The sequence below is a fragment of the Peromyscus eremicus genome, chromosome 4 (genome assembly GCF_949786415.1).
Source record: "Peromyscus eremicus chromosome 4, PerEre_H2_v1, whole genome shotgun sequence".
In the NCBI taxonomy this organism is placed as follows: domain Eukaryota; kingdom Metazoa; phylum Chordata; class Mammalia; order Rodentia; family Cricetidae; genus Peromyscus; species Peromyscus eremicus.
Window position 1 is genome coordinate 35,955,440 of NC_081419.1, and position 23,078 is coordinate 35,978,517.

A 23,078-nucleotide genomic window follows, 5' to 3' on the forward strand; every position below is an offset into this window, starting at 1 on the left:
TTTAGTGAAGGAGTTCATTCACGTTGGCCTGTCCTGTGATGAAAGGTGGTTTAGTTACATAAGAGGAATTCTTTTGGCTTGTTCTAGAATTGCTAGTTTTTTAGTTGGTTTATGTTAAATTTGGGAATAGACATTTTAACAAAAAAGTAGAGCTGGGCCATGTCAGAAAAGTCATCTGAGCCTACTCTGTGGCAGGCGTGTAAGAAAGCTGAGGTACAGATAGATAATATGACTTGGCAGTTTAGTGACATGCAGAAAACATTAAGAGAAAAGGAATTTCCTTTTCCCTCTCCCTCCCTCTTCTCCGCCCCTTCCTCCTCCTCTTCCTGTTCCTCCTTTTTTGTGATCTTTTCAGACAGGTTCTGTCTATATAGCCCTGGCTGTCTTAGAACTCTGTATAGACCAGGTTGGCGTCAAACTCATAGACCTACCTGCCTCTGTCTCCTGAGTCCTGGGATTAAAGGCATGCACCACTATGTCTAAACCTTTCTTCTAGCATTTTCTTGACTTTTCTCACTATGTAGCCTGGATTGGCTTTGAATTTGCTATTCTCATGCGTTGTCATCCACAATGCTAGGATTATGGTTTTGACCCACTGTGCCTGGCATGCAAAAGAGATTTTCTTAGGAAGAGCCCCATAGCAAAGGAAATGCTGGGAAGTCGCAAAGGCCTGTCCCGGGATCTGTACTCTCTTCACTGTGGCAAGTTCCCAGGTGCACTTAGCTGCTGGCCTGTCCGTCACTGTTGCAGTTAGAAAACAGACAGCCCTGCCACTGAGCAGCCACTGCTTTTTTAACTAATCTCCAACACTCAGTGGAGATGTCCTGTGACTAGGGAACAAGGCTGGAAGCTGACCTTTCTTCTGTGGGAAGAGAGCCTCTTGGCAAGGCTGAGAGATGAGACAGGGAACCAGGTGGACACTAGGAAGCCAGCCCAAGAAGCCCCACAAGTACCAGGCAACTGCCTGCTGCCAATGGCTGTTTAAAGGGCTGTAACTCAGCTTACCCATTTTAGCCCAGGATACCATGTTTTATAGCTAGTGTTGATTTCCTCTGTAAAAACTGGCAGAATTTCCTGCTTGTTTTTCTTTTTTTTTCTTAAGAGAAAGTGAAGAGCCCTGGATGAAGATTTGATAAGTTTAGTATTTTGAAGCAATCTACTGCTCTGTCAGTATATTGGTCTCATTTTCCTCTAGGTTCAAATCCATTCTTACATCTTCTTGTTTATTTAAAAAAAATCCACGTGTCAGTCGTAGCGAAAGGGAAGTAAAGATAGAAAAGCAACTAATAGGGAAGTGGACTTCAGAGATTTAGAGACGGGCTGCTGCACATTTGATCGAGGGGGCATTTGCCAGCCTGATGACCAGTAAAACTGTTTAGTTTGTGTGTGTGGACACCCACAGGCCCTGATACACACGTGCAGGTCAGAGCACAACTCTGAGGAGTCGGTCCTTGCTTTCCATCTCGTGAGCCCAGGGATTGAACTCAGGTCATCAGGCTTGGCAGCAAGCACCTTTACTTGCTGAACCATTTAAAAGGGAAAAACATTGGTTTTTTAAAAGCATTTTTGACAATAACCATAATTCGTGTTTGAAACACACATCTCACTGTGTGTAGCACTGGCTGTCAAGGTACACTAAGGACTGCTAGGAAACTCCTCTCTTTTCTCTCTCTTCCATGTGTGTGTTGTGTGTGCATGGGTGTTCACATGTGTGTAGGCACACATGTCAGCAGGTGCAAGTAACTCTGGGTGTCTTCCTTGACCTTTCTCCAACTTTTACGTGGAACCAGGGTCTCACTTGAACAGAGAGTTCTTTGGTTGAGCTAGTTAACCAGCTCTCTTGTTTCATGGACCCTGTCTCTACCTCCCCTGCACAGATGCTAGTCTGTCAAGCCCACCCAGTATTTACATGGGTGCTGGGAATCTGGACCTCATGGCTATAAAGCAAGGACCATACCCATGGAGTCATCTCCTCCGCCCCCTTTCCTCTCTTCTGATAAATTAGATGGTAGCGGCAGCTCTAAAGGGGCCTTGGGTGGGATTATAATCAGATAAGGTAGAATCTGGAATCCCTAAGTATTGCCCAAGGGGTTTAGGACATAGCTGTAACTGTAAATGAGTTTTCTGGTGAGGTTCCTAGAGAGCTAGGATTACACCTGGGAAGGAAGAACATCCTTGATTGTGCTGGTGCATTGGAGTCCTCTTTGTCAAGGGCTTCCACCTGACTTTGCTGCAGTGACTCAGGAGTTGGTCTGTAGAGACAGGCTTTGACATTGAACACACGTTCCCCGTGAAAGAAACTTTTCAAGTCTGCCCCAGATTTAGGAGAGAAGAGTTGATATGTCTGGAGCACTGGGTTTGGTCGCATTTTAAGGGGTAAGAAAGGAAGTTTGCTCTGATACGAGGAGCCTGGGAGCATGACAAGACTTTGAGTTTACTCCCTAGCTCAAAGTCCAGGAGGGCAATTGGATCAACCGACCTTTTTGATTTCTGTTTCCACAAATGATGCTTGGGTACCCGGCACAGAGGGAGTAGCTGTTGAATGAATAGCCACAGAAAGAATGAATCTTAAAAATCTTCAGTTCAGTTTTCCTGGGCGCCGACTCTATGCTGGCTGCGGCCTCACTGTCTGGACGGCAGCTCAGTGAAGGTAGATCTTCTCCATGAGAAGCAGGCCTTCCAGGCCCGCCAATCCGTTTCCTGTGCTTTGTGACCCAGGAAGAGTAAAGCAGGGCTGTGAGGCTTCCTAATTGTATGGCTTCTTAAACAGTCTCCCGCCTTTTGACTCTCCAAACTCATTTCAACTAATTTTTGTCATATTGATCTTTCCACTTTTGGTCTCCTAAGAAGTAATGAAAGGAAAGAAGGAAGAAAGAAGGAAAACCAGTTTTAAAAGAACTGCTCTGGCTTGTGCTGGAGAGAATGGATTGTCCTCAAGTAGGCAGGCACGGGGAGTGTTCATTGTACACTAATGTATAGAACATTTTTGTACGAAAATAGCTAATGAATACCCAAAGCATTCTGTTGTTTGCATTTTAAATGAAGTTTCATTTTGTTACTCTAGTTAGATTCCGAAGTGTCTGAGAAGTAGAAAACCCACTCCTCATTAGATTCATTTAAAACTTTTTTCAAGAAAGGAAAAGTCCTGGGGGTAGAGAAACTTTACTTCAGCATGTCATGTTCAGGCATTTGACAATGTTTCCTTTACACGGGGCCAAAGACCCCAGATCCACCCTGATTGCTAATTATTCACACTGTAAATAGCTTATTCGAGAACTTAGGGGGAGACAAAAGAAACACGGAGGAACAAAAGGCCTCGGATAATGAAAAAGATATTGTGAAGAGAAAGGCCAGGCAGAATTATGATGCGGGTCACATCCTGTGCCTGCATTTAATTGTACCTTTGTATTAAATAATAAAAATGATTACATGTTCGGTGCTAACAGGTGTCCCTTCTTGAGAACTATAGTATGGGTAAGTGACAGCAAATTACTCCAATTCATCAACTTGGAATGTTATGCCTTTGATTTTCTCTACTTTATATTACAAGACTATAGTCTATATTAGAAGACATTTTCTGGAAAAATGTACATCAACCCGGGATGATTTAAAAAAAAAAAAAGACAACTTAATTCCTGGTAAACACGTATAAAATATAGATGAATACTTTATGGCGTCAGTAAAAGAAAAGTGTTTTTGTAGGCACTATCTAACATTTTTGAGTCATACTGATACCAGACCTATATTTCTGGTACTTTTTTGCTTTTGCGTAAGCTTTGGGTATCACTGCAGGTTAGCACTGGTGGAAGGTCATAAGTGGTCTTCCTCAATTGCTTTTTTAAAAAAAGATTTTTGTTTTTTAAATATGTTTGAGGGTTTGTCTGCATGTATGTTTATGTATCACAAGAGTGCAGTGTCCGTGGAGGCCAGAAGAGGGTGTCAGGTCCCATGGAACTGGAGTTAGATGGCTGTGAGCTTCCCTATGGATTCTGGGAATTGAACCCGGCTTCTCTAACCAACTCTTAGCCACTGAGCCATCTCTCCAGTCCCTTCCTTAATGCTTTAATTGCTTAAGTCTCACCACTCACGCATTGGCGTTGGTCTGGGTGGCGGCGCCTGTGTTCTTGTCTGGGGTAGGCTGGGTCACTCTCTGCTCCGTGCTAAACTTGAATCTGTTTGTGAGGTAGGTGTTGACGGGGAGTGACAGAGCTGATATGGCCTGGGCTGGGACCACTGGGGCGAATCACACTTTGACTCTTCCCCTGGGTCCTGCTCCACTGAGAATGTCCTTCCTTTTCACAGCATTGACAGAGAGTCCTCTGAAGGACTTTTGCCATGGCTACTAGTATTCCACTGACTAAGCAATTTCCCATCGTGGAGTCCAGAGTAGGAGTGAAAGGGGACACCGAAGACTTATGACAAAAGTCATGGCTACAAGAAGGTGATAAGAGAGGGACAGTATTTGTAATATATTATACAGTTACACAAATGAAACATAATTAAAATTTCTAGACCAGTGAAAAGGATGATTTCTGCTTTTTTTTTTCTTCTTCTTCTTGTTTGTTTTTTTGATTTCCTTGGTGAAGCATTTTTCCCCCTTTTCTCTTTTTTCTTATCTTGACTTTGTCTCATTATGTGGCCTTGGCTGGCCTGGAACTCTCTATATAGACCAGGCTGGCCTCACAGAGATTCATCTTCCTCTGCCTCCCATGTACTGGGATTAAAGGAATGTGCCACCATGCTTGGCTTGTCTGGTTTTTACTGGACATTTATACAAAATATGAGAAGCAAATCCTTGAGAGGAGCAGGCCATCACATGAGCTGTGCAGTTTCAGAAGTACCCAGCCTCTCTGTAAAGGACACAGGACACACACACAAGTTCATTGCCTTATCCATATTCCTCCAGCCAGGTGAGTGATGTCCTCAAAAGTTGCAACCCAGAAATTCCAACCTCAGCATTGCTCCGCACTGTGCCCGGTAATGTGTCCTCTCTGCATTATTCCCTCCGTGTATCCCGACTCCACCAGTCCGGACACCACAAGCCCTTTCAATAAATGATTTGGGAAATTGTGTTGTCCGAGTTGTGCCCGGTAATGTGTCCTCTCTGCATTATTCCCTTCGTGTATCCCGACTCCACCAGTCTGGACACCATAAGCACTTTCAATAAATGATTTTGGAAACGGTTCTCATTTCCACTTCTCCTTTTTAACTGTGCTCATCACATGTACTTAAAGCAGGAGTTAAGAAGCTCCACACGTTCATGTACACACACCTATTTCGCTCAGTTCCCTTTACTCTTCCTTTCAGAAAGTTAAGTTTTAAATGTAATGGCTACATTAAATTAGCTTGACTTTTGTACATTAGCCCAACTGGAAAGGGGAAGCTGCTGGAGAGGTCACCGTGACACCGGCAGCCTGAGACAATGAAGCTTGCTGTGAGGATTTTGTTGGAAATGGGGCTAAGGCTTTAGGAGAAGATATTCTTTCTGGCAGGCACCTGACCCCCTTTGCTCATCAAAATGATTGTGTCAGACTCAGGTCAGGGCATAGGATGATGGGAGGAAATTCTCTTAATTGCAAACTGGCAGTTTGATGATGAAATCATGACAGGTGTTATTTTAATAAATTGTTTTTCTTAAAAGTTAGACTTTTCTGTAATAGTAGTACATGGGAGTTAGGCACACTGGTTTATGCATAGGTCTTTGCACAGCCAAGGATCACTTAAGAGTATCCTGTACTAAAGGGATTGTAGGGGATCATTACAGCATTGTAGAATTGTACCAGCTCATTTGCTACCTTTCCCATTTTTCATATTTAGTTATTCTTCATGTCCTTTATGCATTCCGTGATTTTCTTCCTTCTTCCTTCCCTCTGTCACTTTCTGTCTCTCCCTCCCCTCCCCTGTCCTTCCCCTCCTCCCCCCTTCCTTTCCCCCCTCTTTCTCAGCTGTTTGTCCTTTAACTTAGTTGCCAGACTTTAGTTCTGGGATTCGTGTGTGTGAAGAGTTTTTGTGCAAAGCCTGTCTTTTAGATGGTTCACCCCAAAGTACACATGCTCCCATGTGTTCCTGTTACAAGACTTCCCACCCTTCCGTGGAGGCCGCTGGGAGTTACACAAAGTCTACCCCAGCAACCTGTATTCTGTTTGGTGGGTACGTCTCGTGCCGCTGTCTTTGGACAGGTCCCCTCTGTTCTGTGCTTCTGTCCTTCGGTTGTAAGCTTAGTGTGTGCACATATGTAAGATTTCAAGTGCAAACGAGAACAGAGCAGGAAACAGATTTGCGCAGTTGCCGTCTGGGCCCTTGTGTGGGTGCCAAGGTAATGCTGCTGAGTGAAACGGGCGAGGGTGCCTGCTTCGGAGGAAGTGGGTTGGGGAAATCTAAACTTCGTGAGCAGATCGATTGGGCGGGCATTTTGGGCTATCCCATCCTGGTGTCATGATTGGCAGTGTTGCCAAAACCTTCTTTATCTAGAAAAAAAAATTACAGGACACACAGAGATACTTTTCAAAATGTCAGGAAACAGAGAGGGGCGATGTCGTTGCAAATAATGAACATGTATCACACCTCAAGAAGTGCTCACTGCAGGCATCGGTGTCTCCGGGTGAAGGGCAAGTTGAGGTGAATAGAGGAGCTTTGCTCTGAGTGCTGAGAGGAAAGTGATGAAGGCAATGCCTGGACACAGTATTTCCGGTGGAGACAGGAGCTGCCTGCCTTAGAGAGAAGTCACTTCTGTGCTCCTTAGCTCTTAGGAGCTAATCACAGCTGTGTGTGCTTCTCCACAGAACAAGGGCAACATGTGAGCTAGTCCTTAGGCACACGCTCATAAGCATTGCTCCTTCATTTCCTGTTTATTCGGGGCTGGTTAGTTTGGGGTTGAGCTGAGATTTTATATGTTGCTGGCTTTTCTATTGCCCTCAAATGTCTAGCTATCACTTACCAGCTTCTGAAAATTTAATACCATTTTATTGGATATTTGTGTTGTTCTGAGGGAGGGAAGTGGGGAGGGATAAACATAGGCCTCCCTGCTATGCTCTGGAGCAGGAGGGGGACCCAGTCATTGCAATGGAGGGTCAGTTCCAGCTGGGCAGCCTGCCTTCTGTCTTCCCCATTATATTCCCTTCATTTGTCTCAGTGCTTAGCTCATAAAAAAGGCATGTGGTTTGTTTGTTTTTTTTAAGTAAGAGTTAGCTGGGCCACAGTGGCACAGGTTGATCTCTGTGAGTTTGGGGCCAGCCTGGTCTACAGCGTGAGTTCCAGGACAGCCAGAGCTTCCTAGTGAGACCCTGTCTTGGAGCTCCCCACCCCCACCCAAAAAAAAAAAAAGCAGTTGATGAGATATGGGTGAATACAGTATCAGAAAGACTGTGGAAAAGGTACATGTAAGACATAATGCTGGGCTAAGAGAAAGCGTGCACAATTTCCTTTGAGGGGACAAGATGTGGATAAGGGGGGACTTGATGAGGAGATACAGGAATTGGATCCTAGGATGGTTTCCTGGAACTTCCAGAATGGTACCCAACTGGAAGAGTAATAAGCAGGGCAAAGACAAGAAGGCCTGGATATCAGGTAGCTGCAGATAATTCTGGCAATTCAAGATTATAAGGATAATAGGGGTAGGACTGTGGTGGTCCAGTATTGTATCCTGAAGTGGTCCTTCACTAAATGACAACCCTGAATCAAGGCAGGGTCTGGCTAGGGACTGAAGGGCTGTGGAAGGATTAGGAGCAAGGGGGTGTATTTCCACCCTTTCAACTGCTTTCAGTTGCAGGATGTCTATACCTTAAATTGTACTGGGATTTAGAAGCTAATTAAGGAGGCATTTCTTCACATGGAAGGAATTGATGCTTAATGTGCCCCAATGCAAGCAATGCTTCTATAACATACTCTTACTGCTTATAAAATGAAGTAAAGAAAAGTGGATGCTATCAAAGTCGGCTTGGAGCCGGTGTTGATGGTGGTGTTGGTGGTTTGCCCTGAAAACTCAGGAATGCATTGTTTTGATGCTGCCTTCAAGGTTCGGGGACAATTCTCTTTGAGTTTGGAAGAAAGCAACAGGCAAGCCAAGTGTAAATCCCAGCGGCTGCAGGGAGGAGGCAGAGGGGAAAGAGATGGTGCCTTTAAGTTGGACGTGGAGGTCAGAGCTGAAAAAGACATTGGAGGAAAATGAGAAGTTACAGTTTTTGAGTTAGAACTCAGAAAAGCAAGGTGCCTGTACAGCTGTCTGATCCACAGTGTGGGAACCGGAAGTTCTGTCTGCCTGCATGTAGAGTTTAAAGTAGTCCGTCCACTTTCCGTGCTGAGGCAAAAGTGGCTGAGCCAATGAGTTCCCTTGTGACATGTCGATGGCTTGGCTTTCTTGTGCTACCAAATGCATACCTGTGCCAGGGAGTCAGTTAGGCAGTCCACTGATAAACACTTAAATCACCGGAAAGGTCCATGGGGTGGATCCTATTTTCTATTAATTTCTATTTTATTTTGAGACAGTCTTTATGTAGCCCTGGCTGTCCTCAAACTCACAGAGATCCACCTGCCTTGGCCTGCTGAGTGCTGGGGTTAAAAATGTGCGCCACCGTGCCCAGCGTTCTTGTCATCTCTTGACCCCAGAGAGGACGCAAGTGTACAGTGAGATGCTATTTCATTTCTTGGGTTGTGTGTATTCATCTAGCTTTTGCGCAGCTTATTCTGGTTTTAAAGAACTCACGTTAATCAAGGTTGGCTTCTTAAACTGGACTGTTTTAGGCCGCTTTAGGGTCATGCTGAGGTGAAGGTAATAGGTTCTGCATGTTTTCCCAATTCCCGCTTCACTTATGCTGCTGTCAGTTTTTCTTCTTGGACTGTCAGTCTGTAAGTTTTTTGATACAGTAAAACCCAGTGTAATATTTGAAGGGTAATAAATGGCACAGTTTTGGATAAAGCCATTCCAGAACAATAAACATTTTGCGCATCAGGCCTTAATACCCATTCTTCCCTTACAGTGCGTGTACTCAGGAGGAGAGTTTCTTCCAGGCTGGCATTCTTCAGGCAGTTTTTGAATAAGATGTTTGTGGGGAGGGGCTGCAGGATCCTCAGTCATCGATTCTCTCTTTATAACTTTGCCCTTTTCCCAGGAACAGATGACTCGTGCAGGGCTCCCAGACTGAATCACAAGGAAGAAACTTTACATAAACCATTTATACTACATGTTTGGTATGCTGGTGGCATAAATCAACAACAATATCCATTACAGATTCATCCCTGTATCAGTATTATCTTGATAGAACTGATCCCGACGTGTGGGAATTTGAACTCTGATTCAATACATCTATCCCTGGATAATTAATTATTCAGGGCACAGAGAACCTGGCCCTGCGATGCAGAGTAATTCTTCCTGGTCAGCGTTAACTCCACTGGCAATAATAAATAGGAAAAGTCTCCAGTGATGCCAGTATTTTAAAGTGATTAATCATCTCTTCCCCCTTAGTTTGCTTTAACTAGGATTTTTCAGCAATAAATCTCTAACAACACAGGTAGGAATTGTTCTGTAATTAAATTTTGCCCTGCTTAATTTCTTACCTTTTATGTGCTATTAAAAAAATGTTACATTTTTAAGGAGCCCTGATCAAAATTCAAAGCAAGAGAAATCCTTTTATGGAATACTGAGATTCTCTATGGAAGAGGAAAGTCTTGAGTTTGAATATTAGATAGGCATGCACTCATAAAAAATTGTTCATCAACACCAGTTGGAGTGTCAGATATTCCAAGGTTTTGAATTGCTTCGCTTCCATGTTTATGGCTTCTCTGTATTAGAAAAAGTCTGACACATACATATGTTCCCACATGGAGGGAATAATTACTTATTTGAGAAATAAGCTAAGAACTTTCAGATAATTGAAGTCGGCTTTATAGGAAAGGACTAATCTCGTCCTTTCAATCCTACACAAAGTGCACTTGCTGGAGAAGCAGGTACATGTCGCCCAAGGAAGGCCACATATTTCCAGATGGTGCCCTGTAGAGCTGCCCAGCCATCACGTAGATCCCAGGTGACAGGGACAGATGTGACATATCTGTTGTGACACACTTCTGTACCACCAGTCCGTGGCTCGAGGTGACTCCTGTTCCTCCCCCGTGCTTCTCTCCGCTGCAGGACAGCACAATGACGCACGGATGAACCTGGCCATCGCCCTCACTGCTGCCAGGTACGGGGCTGCCACAGCCAATTACATGGAGGTGACGAGTTTGCTCAAGAAGACAGACCCCGTAACTGGGAAAGAGCGTGTGAGTGGTGCACGCTGCAAGGACGTCCTCACAGGTACGCCAGGGGCCACGAGGGAGGCATTTCTTAGCATTTTGCTGTGCCTCCATAATGACTGAATTAGGATTTTTCTGTCACTTTACTTTCAGTGAAGGCAGACTTCAATCATATTAATTATATTCTTTATTGTCAACAATGCCTGGTTTAACATGAAAATTTTCCCTTGTGGGACTTGCCAATTTTTCCCTTTTGTGTTAAATAGTAACACTAATGATAAGGATAATAATAAATGCCCATAGAACTCTCACAGCTGTGAATGCATTTCATTTCCCTCACAGAAACATGTGATTAATAAAATTAAATCAAGGTGCCAAGTCTTTGAGCATCACTTAGGTGGTACAGGCAGGGCATTTACGTGTCCTTCGAGTCAATCACTTATAACTTAAGATTTCCATTCCTGCCGCTACGCTAACACTGGGTAGGGCAGCTGCAAAATTGCATCATTTCTTGAGCAAAAGCAACACTTGTGAAATGTATTTTCTCATAGTAATGTAGTTAAACATTTGGCTATTTTTTTCTAGTTGAAAAAAATGTAGTGTGTGTGTGTGTGTGTGTGTGTGCGCGCGCGTGTGCGCGCGCGCGCATGCATGCTCATACACACATGCCATAGCTTGAATGTGGAGGTCAGAGGACAGCTTTGGAGTCATTCCCCTTCCATCATGCAGGTTCTCAGGATCGAACTCATGTTGTCAAAGCTTAGTGTCAGCCATCTTAATCCCATGAGCTCGCCAGCTCTCCCTTTCAGTTCCTGTCTCCCTCCCTCCCTTTCCTCCTTTTTCTCTTTGCATTTGGGTTTTAAAGACAAACCATTAACTCATCCCACTTTCTTTGTGTTTAGCACTTTATATGGTTTTTGTTTTCCAGTGCTGGGGATTGAACTCAGCTTTTCAAATACTAGGCAAGAGCTCTACCACTGATCTGCATCTCCACTCTCCAGATCATAGGCACTTTATAAATAGACCGAGAACCACAATGAAAAGGTGGTTTACCTTTTTTTTTTTTTTAAATTTGGACTTGTTTTGGGTAAATTTACTCAGAAGTGAGGCTTTTGTTTGGCTCCTTCAATAACTCTGGATGTTCATGTCACTTAGTGTGGTATGCACTCTACTTCAGCATAGGTTAAGTTAATAGATGAACTAATAATCCAGCACTGGTGAACAGAGAACAAATGGAGTGTGTAATTGATGCTGCTTTTCTTCACAGGGCAGGAGTTTGACGTGAAAGCCAAATGTGTTATCAATGCCACTGGACCTTTCACAGACTCTGTGCGCAAAATGGATGATGACCATGCTCCCGTCATCTGCCAGCCCAGTGCAGGTGTCCACATTGTGATGCCTGGGTACTACAGGTAACAGCATTCAGTTTTGACTCCCATCACCTCAGGAAGAGGCTCACATACACTAAATGTCTTCTATTATGCTCTTAAAACATTTTTTTGAAGTGTTTGCTGTGGTTTATTTAAATTTTTTTTCATTGTATATATTTATGGTTTATGGTTCTGTTACATGAGGGACATTTGCTCACAAGCATTCATTGTACATTGAGCGTGTTCCTCCCATGTCCCCCGGCTTGCTCTTTTCCCCCCCTCCCCGTCTCTTTTGACGTCTTCTTTCATGTTGTATGTACATAAATGATTTTAGAGATCTTTATAAAAATCTAGGAAACACGTGAGAGAAAACACATATTTGTGCTCCTGAGACGGGTGTACCTGGTGTAATATGACTCTGTCCAGTCACACCATCTTCCTGTAAACAACGTGACTTTATCCTTCTTTAGGATGAAAAAGAAACTCCATTGTGTGTATACACCACTTTTCCTCTGTTGTTGGGACACCTTGATTGGTTTCCTATTTAACTATTGAGAATAGTATGACAGTAGCATTGATGTGCAAGCATCTGTCCCATGTTGTTGCCTTGGAGTCTTTTGGTAACTATGCAGGCATGGTATAGTTAGGTCATATGGTAGATCTGTTTCTGTTTTTAGCTTTTTTTTTTTTTTTTTTTCCCCCCCAGAACCTCTATGCTGATTTCCTTTGTGGCTGGACTAGTTTACACTCTTGCTGGCAGTGGATAGGAATCCTCTTTTGTTCATATCCCTGCCAGCATTTATTGTTATTTGCTTTCTTTTTTTTGTTTTGTTTTGTTTTTTCGAGACAGGGTTTCTCCGTGTAGCTTTGCGCCTTTTCCTGGAACTCCCTCTGTAGCACAGGCTGGCTTCGAACTCACAGAGGCCTGCCTCTGCCTCCCGAGTGCTGGGATTAAAGGCGTGTGCCACCACCGCCGTTATTTGCTTTCTTAATAACTGCAGTTCTGACTGATGATTAGTGGCAGTGAATGGTTTTTTTTTTTTTTTTTTTTTCATGCATTTATTGGCCATTTGTGTTTCATCTTTTGAGAACTTTCCATTTCATTGGCCCAGTCAACTTAGTCACTGGCTTGCTTGATTTATTTTTAAAACATTTTATTGCATTTATCTATCTGGTGTGTGTGCATGTTGTATGTGCACGTGAGAAGGAGTGTTCATGCACAAACATGCACATACACAGGTGTGATCATGTGCAGGTGTGCATGCATGCTGCGATAGCATGTGTGTGGAGGTCAGAGGACAGTTTGTGTGAGTCAGTTCTCTCCTTTTATCTGGGTCCAGGTGTTTAAAAGGTCATCAGTCTTGGCAGCAGACAACCTTTACCTGCCTCTGATTTGTTTGTTATTTTTTGAGTTTTTGTATATTCTAAAAATGAGTATTTTGTCAGACATATAACTAGCAAGAAATTTTTTCCATTCTGCAGACATTTTTCTCTGGATTAACTGTCTCCTTTGCTATGCAGTTTTCAGTTTCATGAAATCCTATTTGCCCATTGGCGGCATTTACTGAACTACTGAAGTCCTATTGAGAATGTCCTTGCCTGTGCCTGTATCTTGAAGTCTTTTCCTCCTATAGCATCAGAGTTCCATGTCTTCCATTAATGTCTTTGACCTATTTGAGTTGTTTTGTGTATTTGGATGTCCAGTTTTACCATTTGTGGAAGGGGCTCTCTTGTCTCTCATGTATATTTTTGGCATTTTTGTCAGAGATCACATGGCTGTTTTTGAGTAGGTTTTTAGTCGTGTTCTCTATTCTCCATCTAAATTATTGTTACTAATTACCATTAATATATAAGATATCTGTGGAAAAAAGTATCTAAGCCTATGCTAAGAGTACAGATCATCTAGTAAGTAATAATTCTTCATGAAATGTCTTACATACAAAGTTGTTCATTTTGACATTATTGAGAAAGATTAGAAACTACTTCAGTTCTACCTTGGAGAAATAAATAAACTACAGCTTATTTACACAAGAGAGTATTATATACCATTAAAAATATGACTTCAAATAACTTTAGTAGGCTAGAAGTACACTAATGATACAATGTCACTTCAAAATACACACCTAGAGCTTGTGCAGTAGGGTCTGAGAAATACATGTGTCTACAAATTTTCTGTAAAGATCAGAAACATGTTGAACATTAATCTCTAGATCCCATGGTTTGGGATGAAAATGTTCTATAAAGGTTTTAAATATCTGAGGAAGTAGGCACCTAGGAACACCATGTGTGTTGTTTAACCACCCATGTTTTTCTAGTCTGTTAGCCTGTTTACATGGTGAGAACACAGATGCAGCTTTTATCCTCACTGCTGAGATTTTTCTACGTCTGTTTCCCCCCCTCTTTCCTCCTTGCCTCTCTGTTCTTTTTATTTATTTTATATTTATTTATTTATTTATTTATTTATTGTTTTTTTTTTTTTTTTTTTTTTTTTTTTTGAGACAGGGTTTCTCTGTGTGGTTTTGGTTCCTGTCCTAGATCTCTCTCTGTAGCCCAGGCTGGCCTCGAACTCACAGAGATCCACCTGGCTCTGCCTCCCCAGTACTGGGATTAAAGGTGTGCACCACCACTGCCCGGCTCTCTGTTCTTTTTAAATGGAGTTTCATCTGTAGACCAGACTGGCTTCAAACTCTGGATCCTGCTGTCTCACCTTCTGGGATGGTCCTGGGATTGCAGGCCTTCTTTCTGTTCAGTAGCCCTCGTAGGTCTTACGTTTTCTTCACTGTTATATCGCTCACCCACAGAGGTCTTAGGTTAATGCTGACGCTTTATGTAGCATGAATCTTTTTTTTTTGGGGTGGGTTTTCGAGACAGGATTTCTCTGTGTAGCTTTGCGCCTTTCCTGGAACTCACTTGGTAGCCCAGGCTGGCCTCGAACTCACAGAGATCTGCCTAGCTCTGCCTCCCGAGTGCTGGGATTAAAGGCGTGCGCCACCACCACCCGGCTGTAGCATGAATCTTAAAAGTTCTTATTAATAAAATCAAACCTGAGGCCAGTTATTGGGGTGAGTGCTGGAAGGTCAGAGAATCAGAACAAGCCACAGCTATCTCACCTCGCCGGATCTTCAGGTGGTCTTGTTTCCTCAGACTGGAGGCCTCTGAGTCCTCATCCAGAATGGGTCTCAGCTGAACTGTGCTGCTAGAAGCCTGAAAGCTTAACCAGCCAAAATGCTTAACCAGCCAAATGCTTAACCAGCCAAATGCCTAACCAGCCAAATGCCTAACCAGCCAAATCAGCCAAATGCCTCTAGTTTCTGGTCTCCACACCTTATATATCTTTCTGTTTTGCCATCACTCCCAGTCATGTCTTTTGAAGCAAACCTGATTTTCTGAACCCTAGTTTCTCCATTATTGGAAAAGGACTTACCATGCTCTTGTAGAGTGATTAGATAAGGAGAGGAAGTTACCACACTGACATTGAACTTCCTGCGTTGGCTACTACTTTAGCTTCCTGTCAGCATGGGCCCCTGATGAAGCTACTGTGAACTTCTGATTCTGTATCGCCTTAGCATATCACTTGTGTACAAAGTTTGGTAAGGATCTGTTTTGAGACAACATCTAATCTGTTGTCCAGAATGGCTTCAAATTCCTACATTCCTTTTGACTCCACCTCCTAAGAATTGCGATTGCAAGCATCAGCTTTATCTGTTTTGTTAACTGCTATGTCTTTATGTCTGATTAGTGTAGAAACTTGATGACTTTAGTAGCCATAGATTTTTGGAATGTAGGCTGGTAGATAGAGTTAAGGTTGTATGTCCACTGTTTCTTTTTGGGTTATTTGCAGAAGTATCTTTATGGAATAATAAAATTTGGTATAATCCTAACACTCTAGTAACAGCTTTTAGGCATGTGTTTGGGGGAAGTAGGGATGGTTAGTAATAGTTTTTAGAGATTTATTTTCTTTCATCTGTATTGGTGTTTGCCTGCATGTATGTCTCTGCATCACATGCATGCTTAGAGCCTGTGGAGTCAAGAAGGAGGTGTTGGATTCTCTGGTCTTGGAGTTACTGATGGATTCGCTACACTAGGTACTGATTGATTCGGTACACCGTGTAGGTACTAGGAATCAAACCTGGGTCCCCTTAAAGAGCGTCCAGTGCTTTTAACCACGGAGCCATCTCTCTAGCCCCAGAAGAACTATTTTAACTTCAGAAAACGCTATATACAGAAATCATTTTTGTAAATTTACTCCTAAAATCCAATTTTTTGATTTAAGAATTTTCCTCAGAATTGTGGTTTCTTCCAAAAGCAACACTAGCACTCCAATTGACTGCAGCACGTGAATGTAATCACCTCTTCCTTTCAGGCTGCTTTTTACTACTGACAAGAGGTCAATTTTTTTCCCCTGTAATGTGTGTACATACTGTTAGCTCTAACACTGATTGCTAAGTGGTTAACAATAAATTGATTTCAGTTTAACTAAGGGTTCTTCAGGAAAGCAATGGTCTGCATGAGAAAAATGTTCATTACCTTTAATCCTAGACACACACATAAATTAGCAAGCTTCCCTTGCTGATGCCAAATGAATCATACAGATTGAAAAGCGCCGTGCGCCTCTCACGTTGTACTGTCACTAGAGCTGACTCTTTGGGGTGACCTTGCAGAACTAATCCTTCATAAGAAAACAAACTTTTCCTCAAGGGAGACTATGAATTAGGTAATTTAGAACTGATGAAAGATACTTCCAAGTGGATTCTGAAAATTTTATACCGTTTCCGAGTAGTTCTGTCTTCCCTCTGTGCTTGTTAATTTTATGCTGGGCACATATGTCTTCGCTTAAGGAGCTGATTCTCTACAGGTTCCAGGTACATGTCGCCTGGTAACTGTCACCTTCACCCTTTCAATGGCTTTTATTGCAGTGGAAGTTTTTGAGGGTCTAAGTAGTTGTACTTTTCCAACTATACTTCCTACCCAGGTCACTCAATAGTAGAATCTTATACGTAAGTTTATCATTTGTGTTATTTAAAACCTGCCATGAGTTTTCCAGTTTGTGAGATAGTTGTATGTAAACTATGTCACCATGAAATTTCTCTGACATTTCTCACATGTTTTGTTTCAACAAAAGGCCATTTATCAAACCATAGCTTGGAACTTGAAGTTAGTGTCCAACCTAAAGTGACTGGTGGTTTAATCTAAGGGGACATCAATTTGGAGCCCCCTCCAAAATTTTATAAGACATGAGATTGACTAGGAATTGTTAAATCCTTTTTTAGAGAGGAAAAAAAAATATTGGACACTAGTTTTCAGCATGTTAGGGTGAAATTTACTTATCTGGGACCCTGGCTGGTGGTAGGAACCTTAGGGAAAGGATAGATTTTGAATGAGCAGTACTCTTCCCTGGGCTCTTTGAATTTAGAACGCAGAGCTATGCAGGGCTGGCAGCCTTGCAGAGAAAGACTGGTCCTCCCCATAGTTTACATAAAGAAGAGGCACTCATGGAGCTGATCAGAGATTTCTGTTTTATGGAAAATATTTTTGGTTTGCTTTTTAACAGTTGTTAGCCTCTCATCTCCCTACCCATTTGAATAAATCTTTGAAATGTTTTAAGGGTATAATAAACATAAGAAGTCTACTGCATGCTCTTTAAATACATTTGTGTAAGAGAGATTTCTTGAAAATCACTTAAACCGAATGTGATTGTTTCCCGCCTAAGGAATTTCATTGCAGAACATACCTTTAACTCTAGCTCTCTGGGAGAATTCAGTCAAATGTGACAGCTATGTAAAGATTTCTACTACTCGATTTGAATATGATACTTTTCCGGATCCTTTCCACTTCTTTGACAACTTCACATTTTCTTGAAAGTGTACATTCAAACAATAGTTTGTAGACAGCGACCCAAGGATTTTATTTTTTAATATGATTTTTTTATCTTAGGCCGGTGAGTTTGTTGTCTGCGAGTGTGTCTATGCACCTTGAGCATGCTGGTACCCAGGGAGGTCAGAAGAGGGCGTCCTTTCCCCTGGAACTGTACTTATCTATGTGATGAGCTGCCACATAAGTACTGGGACTTGAACCGTGATCATCTGGAAGAAGGGCTAGTGCTCTTAACTGCTGAGCCATCTCTCCAGCCCCATCTACGGGTTTTATTAATGTTTGCTTACAGTTGCCCATTCTTTCAAGAGTATTTGTGTTTAATTTGTACAGCATATGTTAGTGAAAATTCTTGGCTAAGATTTAGAAAGATTTTTGTATCTGTGTGAGGGGCTTGTCTTTCACTTTAATTATTGGCATAAAACATTAGTGTCTTCTGTTTGGAAGATTCTAGTTGCTAACCTATTCCTCTCCATTTGGCCCGACCAATAGCTGCTATTTAGCAAATAAGCAAAAACAAACAAACAAAAGACCACCCTCTTTTTTTCTCCATACACTTGTTGACACTCCTGTCACTTGGACAAAGTGGCACAGGTTCAAGTCAAGGAACAAAGGCCTTACTTGGTGATTCCATTTTAGTTTCCAGAAAGTTTGGCTTTGCTTTCTCATGTACTTCTCAGGTTTTCTACCATGGATTGTGCAAAATGTCAAGTGTCCCAGGAAAATACTTTTCATAGACTCCAAGAAAGGTTGAAGAGTCATCGTTAATTGGCCATAGTAAAAGAAATTATAGGCATTTATTCCACTGACATTATCTAATGTGAGTGGTCCAAAGTGTAAAAACCAAAACAACTGAAAGACGATTAATGAGCCTTGCATTGTTAGATGGAGATGGTTGCAGGATGATATTACCACATTTGCTCAGTTCCTTATTTTTTACCGATTTTTAAAATTTTAGGAATGTCTATGGATTAGGATGGAATAATAAGTAGTTCACTTCTTCTTTATTTTGCTTATTTGAACATTAATGCCAAACAGAAAATAAATTAGTTTCTTTTTACTTCAGCCCTGAAAGCATGGGACTTCTTGATCCTGCAACCAGTGATGGGAGAGTTATTTTCTTCTTGCCTTGGCAGAAGATGACTATTGCTGGCACTACTGATTCAGCTACAGAACTCACACACCATCCTATTCCTTCAGAAGACGACATCAACTTCATCTTGAATGAAGTGCGCAACTACCTGAGTTGTGATGTTGAAGGTAACGTAAGTGTTCCTGTAATGTTTCTTCCCTCTTTGATAGCTACCAGACTTTTCCAGGCCTTTCTTGCCTCTAGCCTGAAACATCACTACACCTTGAATGCTATCATCCTTAGCTTTCCCTTCCCTCCCCTCCCCTCCCCCCCTTCCCCCTCCCTTCCCCTCCCTCACCCTCCCCCATTAATCACTAATTAAGAAAATGCTCTATAGGCTTGCCTATAGCCCTTTCTTATGGGGGCATTTTCTCATTTGAGGTTTCCTCCTCTCAGATGATTCTAGCTTGTGTCAAGTTGACATAAAACTGGCTAGCACACCTAGAACACCATGCATCCCTTTTCCCATTTTATCTCTCTGGCTATTGGCCAGTTTTATGTCTGTACCTCCTCCTATTCCCAGACAGAGTATTATTGTGTAGACCAGGCATGCTTTGAACTCATAACAATTCTCCTGTCTCAGTCTCTCTAGTGGAATTATAGGAGTATGCCATCACATCTGGCTCAACTGTGTCATTTCATACTTAGACAGTTGGAAGTGGCCCTTAAATGGCTTCTTTGTTTTTATCTAACCCCGCCCCCTTTCCATGTGTTCTGTGGTCTAATGGTTGTATTATTTATCCTTACCAAGTTAGGCAATATACATTTAAGCCCTTGTCCCTTTGTTTCAGTGATGACTTCTGAGCTTTCCTTTGTATCATCACCGTATCTTGGCATAATATTTATACTTCAGGACATCACCTGTCTTTCAGGGGCAGCGGTTATACTAGCATATCACAACCATATGTTCCAGCACTAGTCTAAGATGTGTTCTTGGAGCTCCCCATGGGAAGGGAGTCTTCATCTACAAAACTTGTTAGCTAGTTGACATGTTACTACTCATGACTCTTTTGGGCAAAAGTAAATTAGTTAGCTGTTGGTGGTTTTGGGGGATTTTATTTTACAATTTAATAAATAGTTCTCTTTGATTGCAGATATTACAGCAATGGTAGATTCAGTAGTTTAATCAGCTTGCATTAAAGAGTTGTCAAATCAAAAAGGCCACGTTCTATGTATCCACATTTCCAAGACTGTTTGTGGACTGGGCATACTTCACTTCAGTAGCTATACCTGTGGTAATGACACTCCAAGGTATATATAGTGGGCATGAGTGAGTCTTTTCACACTTAGTTTTGGTAGGGAGAAGATACCTCTCAGCTCAGTATGCATTGCCATGGGCCGTCTTGAAACATAAGCACATTGATCCATTGAACCTTTCACATTTAGGTGGTTTTCTTGCAATGCCCTTGCCAACAAAGCAGATTTTAGTGACCATCTTCTTCCATGCTTTGTGTATATATGTGTGTGTGTGTGTGTGTGTGTGTGTGTGTGTGTGTGTGTGTGTGTGTCTTGTTTGATTTCTTCCCGAGGACGAAATCACTTTCTCACTTTCTCTTTTTGCTTATGCTGAACTATGTTGGGAAGGGCACTCTGCCTGTGGTAGAGCTCAGCCTTCAGAACTAAAGTTACTTTGGGACTTCTTTGAATGTTCGTGAGTCTTTCCATTTTTCTTTTCTTTCCTTCATTCCCTCTCATGGTAATCCAAATGATCTCCACAGCATTCACCATGTAGTTCAATGTTCTCATTCTGTGGTAGTGATAACCACATAGCCATTGGCTGCAGCCTCCAGGCTACAAAAAAGCTTTCAACATTTGGGGTCTCAGAGACCCACTCACTGATTTGCTGCACCTCAATCAGGAAGCTGAGGATTTGGTAGTGACATTACTTTTGCCATCTTTCCGTGATCAAGGAGATAGATGGCTTAATGGTTTAGAAAAACAGTCTTCATCTATTTGTATAAGTGGTCTTACAATGTTGGTTGGCTTCAGTGGAGGAAATACAGACACCATTTTTTTTTTTTTTTTTTTTTTTTTTTGGTTTTTCGAGACAGGGTTTCTCTGTGTAGCTTTGCGCCTTTCCTGGGACTCACTTGGTAGCCCAGGCTGGCCTCGAACTCACAGAGATCCGCCTGGCTCTGCCTCCCGAGTGCTGGGATTAAAGGCGTGCGCCACCACCGCCCGGCCAGACACCATTTTTATCTGGATGCAGCTCACTAGCATTTACGAATCCTTCTTCCCTACATTGTTGTTCCATTGTATAATCATGTATTGAACTAGTCAAAGAGCTCTAGAGACTGGTTCAGATTATTGTCTTAGTTTAATGGATTTGTCCCTATTGTATATTATTAGTTATTTCTAATTTAAAGTAATGTATATAATTCTACCCTGAATAGAATCGCTTTGGATATTTGCAACAATAGCATACAATTATTAAATAAATGTGATTAATTTTTACAACCAGTCTCTATGTTCAACACTTACTACCTGGAGGCAGCCATGCTTTGTTTAACGTCTCTATTTAAGTATCTTAAACCTCCTTGTTATTTAAACTTAATCCTTTGCTTGTCCATTGTAGATCTGGATGGAGCTTAGATGTCTGGCTATGATTGTGTTTCAATATGATAATAATTCCCCACTCCTTTTTGTATTTGCTTGTATATAAAGTTTGTCAAGAGTAGGGTTATAGGTGTACTCTAAGATTGTGAGAACAAAGTATAGAACGAATTCAAGAGGAGACAAGACTATGGACACTTTCTTAGGCCTTCCCAGGTACATGCAGTAAGGACGAGAAACCCGGCTGCTTACTGTGCTGTCAGGTTGGCTGTGCTAGAGGCAGCGGTGGGTCCTGGAAAGCCACTGTGTCCAGGATGAATGTGAAAATCTGCCCCATAGGAGCTTTGACATCTGACAGAGGTGGTGGCACTTTTACTCTACCTATAAGTAGAGAAGACTTGGCCGTTCCCACTAGAGTCCTCTTCAAATCCCTTATCCTGTGGTTATCAGGGAAGTGGAGAAACTCACAAAGATGACTTCTTAATTCGAATGTTTACAAAAGTGGTTGAATACTACTGAGCAGGCTTTTCCCTTGGTGGCTTGGGCACCATCTTGATGAGACTATGTATGTGTCCTTTAGGTTTAGTATCCAGGAGGTGATAGCTCTGTCAGCTGTATGCACTTTTGCTCTTAAATTTACACTTTAAAATTTAATGAAGAGTCCTCCTTCACAGTTTCTTTGCATTCTCATTTCCAATTGACTGGACTCCCCATATTTGAGAAATCATACTTAGACCTGATAAAGGGGAGCAGTTGGCTGAAGCTCCCTGTATCTTACAGTGAAGACTTTCATAGTCGTGGGCTTTCTCTAGGTATTTTGGTGGAATCTAGTAGCCTCTTATGTACTAATGAAATGTGAAAGAAACAAGCATTGTCATCTCCAGACACTTTTAGAATTGTCTCTTTGTGCTGTCTTTCCCAGCTCTGCTGTCACAGAGTATTGTACGTGTCAGACACACTGCTTTTCAAGCATGTTGTCAGTCTCTCCCTCCTTCCTTCTAAGAGAGATGTAATGCCTTCATTAGTTGAAGCTGAGGGACAGTGACTTTTTTTTCCCCTCCCAGCTTGATAGTATTGGGGTGTGATGAGTCTTAAGGAAATCTGACTCTGATATGACCATCTAAATACTGTACAGTACTTTGGTTAGTGGTTCTGGATTATACGATGTGATATGGGGTCCGGTACAGACTGGATTAAATAGTTTTTCTGTTCATTTTAAGGAAGCCATCAGATACCTTTAGGATGATGTGTGCCTGCATATGGCATGTGTGTGTGTGTGTGTGTGTAGGCACAAGTATTGAGGGCAGAGAACCACTTGGTTAAGTTCGTTCTCTCTGTCTCCCTTTATGTGGGTTGTTGGGACCAAATTCAGATTCCCTGGCTTGCACAGCAATTGCCTTTACCCTCTGAACCATCTTGGTAGCCCAGAGCTGCCGTTTTAAAATGTTTTACATTCATTGCATTTCATATGATATAATCATATGAAAAGTTTTTATTAAATGGATAAGTAAGTTCTGATAGCAGTTTCTGAGTCTCCTCAAATGGCTCGATCCTTAAGGGAGAGAGGGAGGAGAGGAGCGTCAAACCCTCACACTCCATGGTGCTCACAGCAGCTGGTGCACTTCTGCAGGATGCCTGGGAACAGTTCTGCAGAGCATCTCGCCTGTTGCAAATAAACCTGTGTCTTCTTTTACAGTTTAGAAAGCTTTCTATTCGCAGGCTGAAATTTCTAGATGACTTGTTTGTTCCTTGTTGAAATGGGTAATTGATAGTTCTGCAGTCCATGTTGAGTTAGGAAGAAAAATGATCTTTTGAAAAATGTATCATTAAGTTACTGTGCAGAGGTTAATCAGAGGGATGCCATGATGGGGACCGAGTTACAAGTGCAGTGGACAGGGAGAAACAGAAGATGTGCTGGGCACTTC

The 23,078-nt window shown here is 42.1% G+C and overlaps 1 protein-coding gene across 4 annotated transcripts in view; it reads left to right on the forward strand.

The window, feature by feature from the left end:
* The window catches only part of Gpd2 (glycerol-3-phosphate dehydrogenase 2), a 142,754-nt gene that overhangs the window by 99,884 nt on the left and 19,792 nt on the right, over positions 1-23,078 (forward strand). For all 4 annotated transcript variants that reach the window (XM_059260482.1, XM_059260479.1, XM_059260480.1 and 1 more), the window contains exons 7-9: positions 10,124-10,288; positions 11,495-11,639; positions 18,535-18,728. In XM_059260482.1, the coding sequence (XP_059116465.1) occupies positions 10,124-10,288; positions 11,495-11,639; positions 18,535-18,728 (504 nt within the window). The remainder of the gene's footprint in view (positions 1-10,123; positions 10,289-11,494; positions 11,640-18,534; positions 18,729-23,078) is intronic.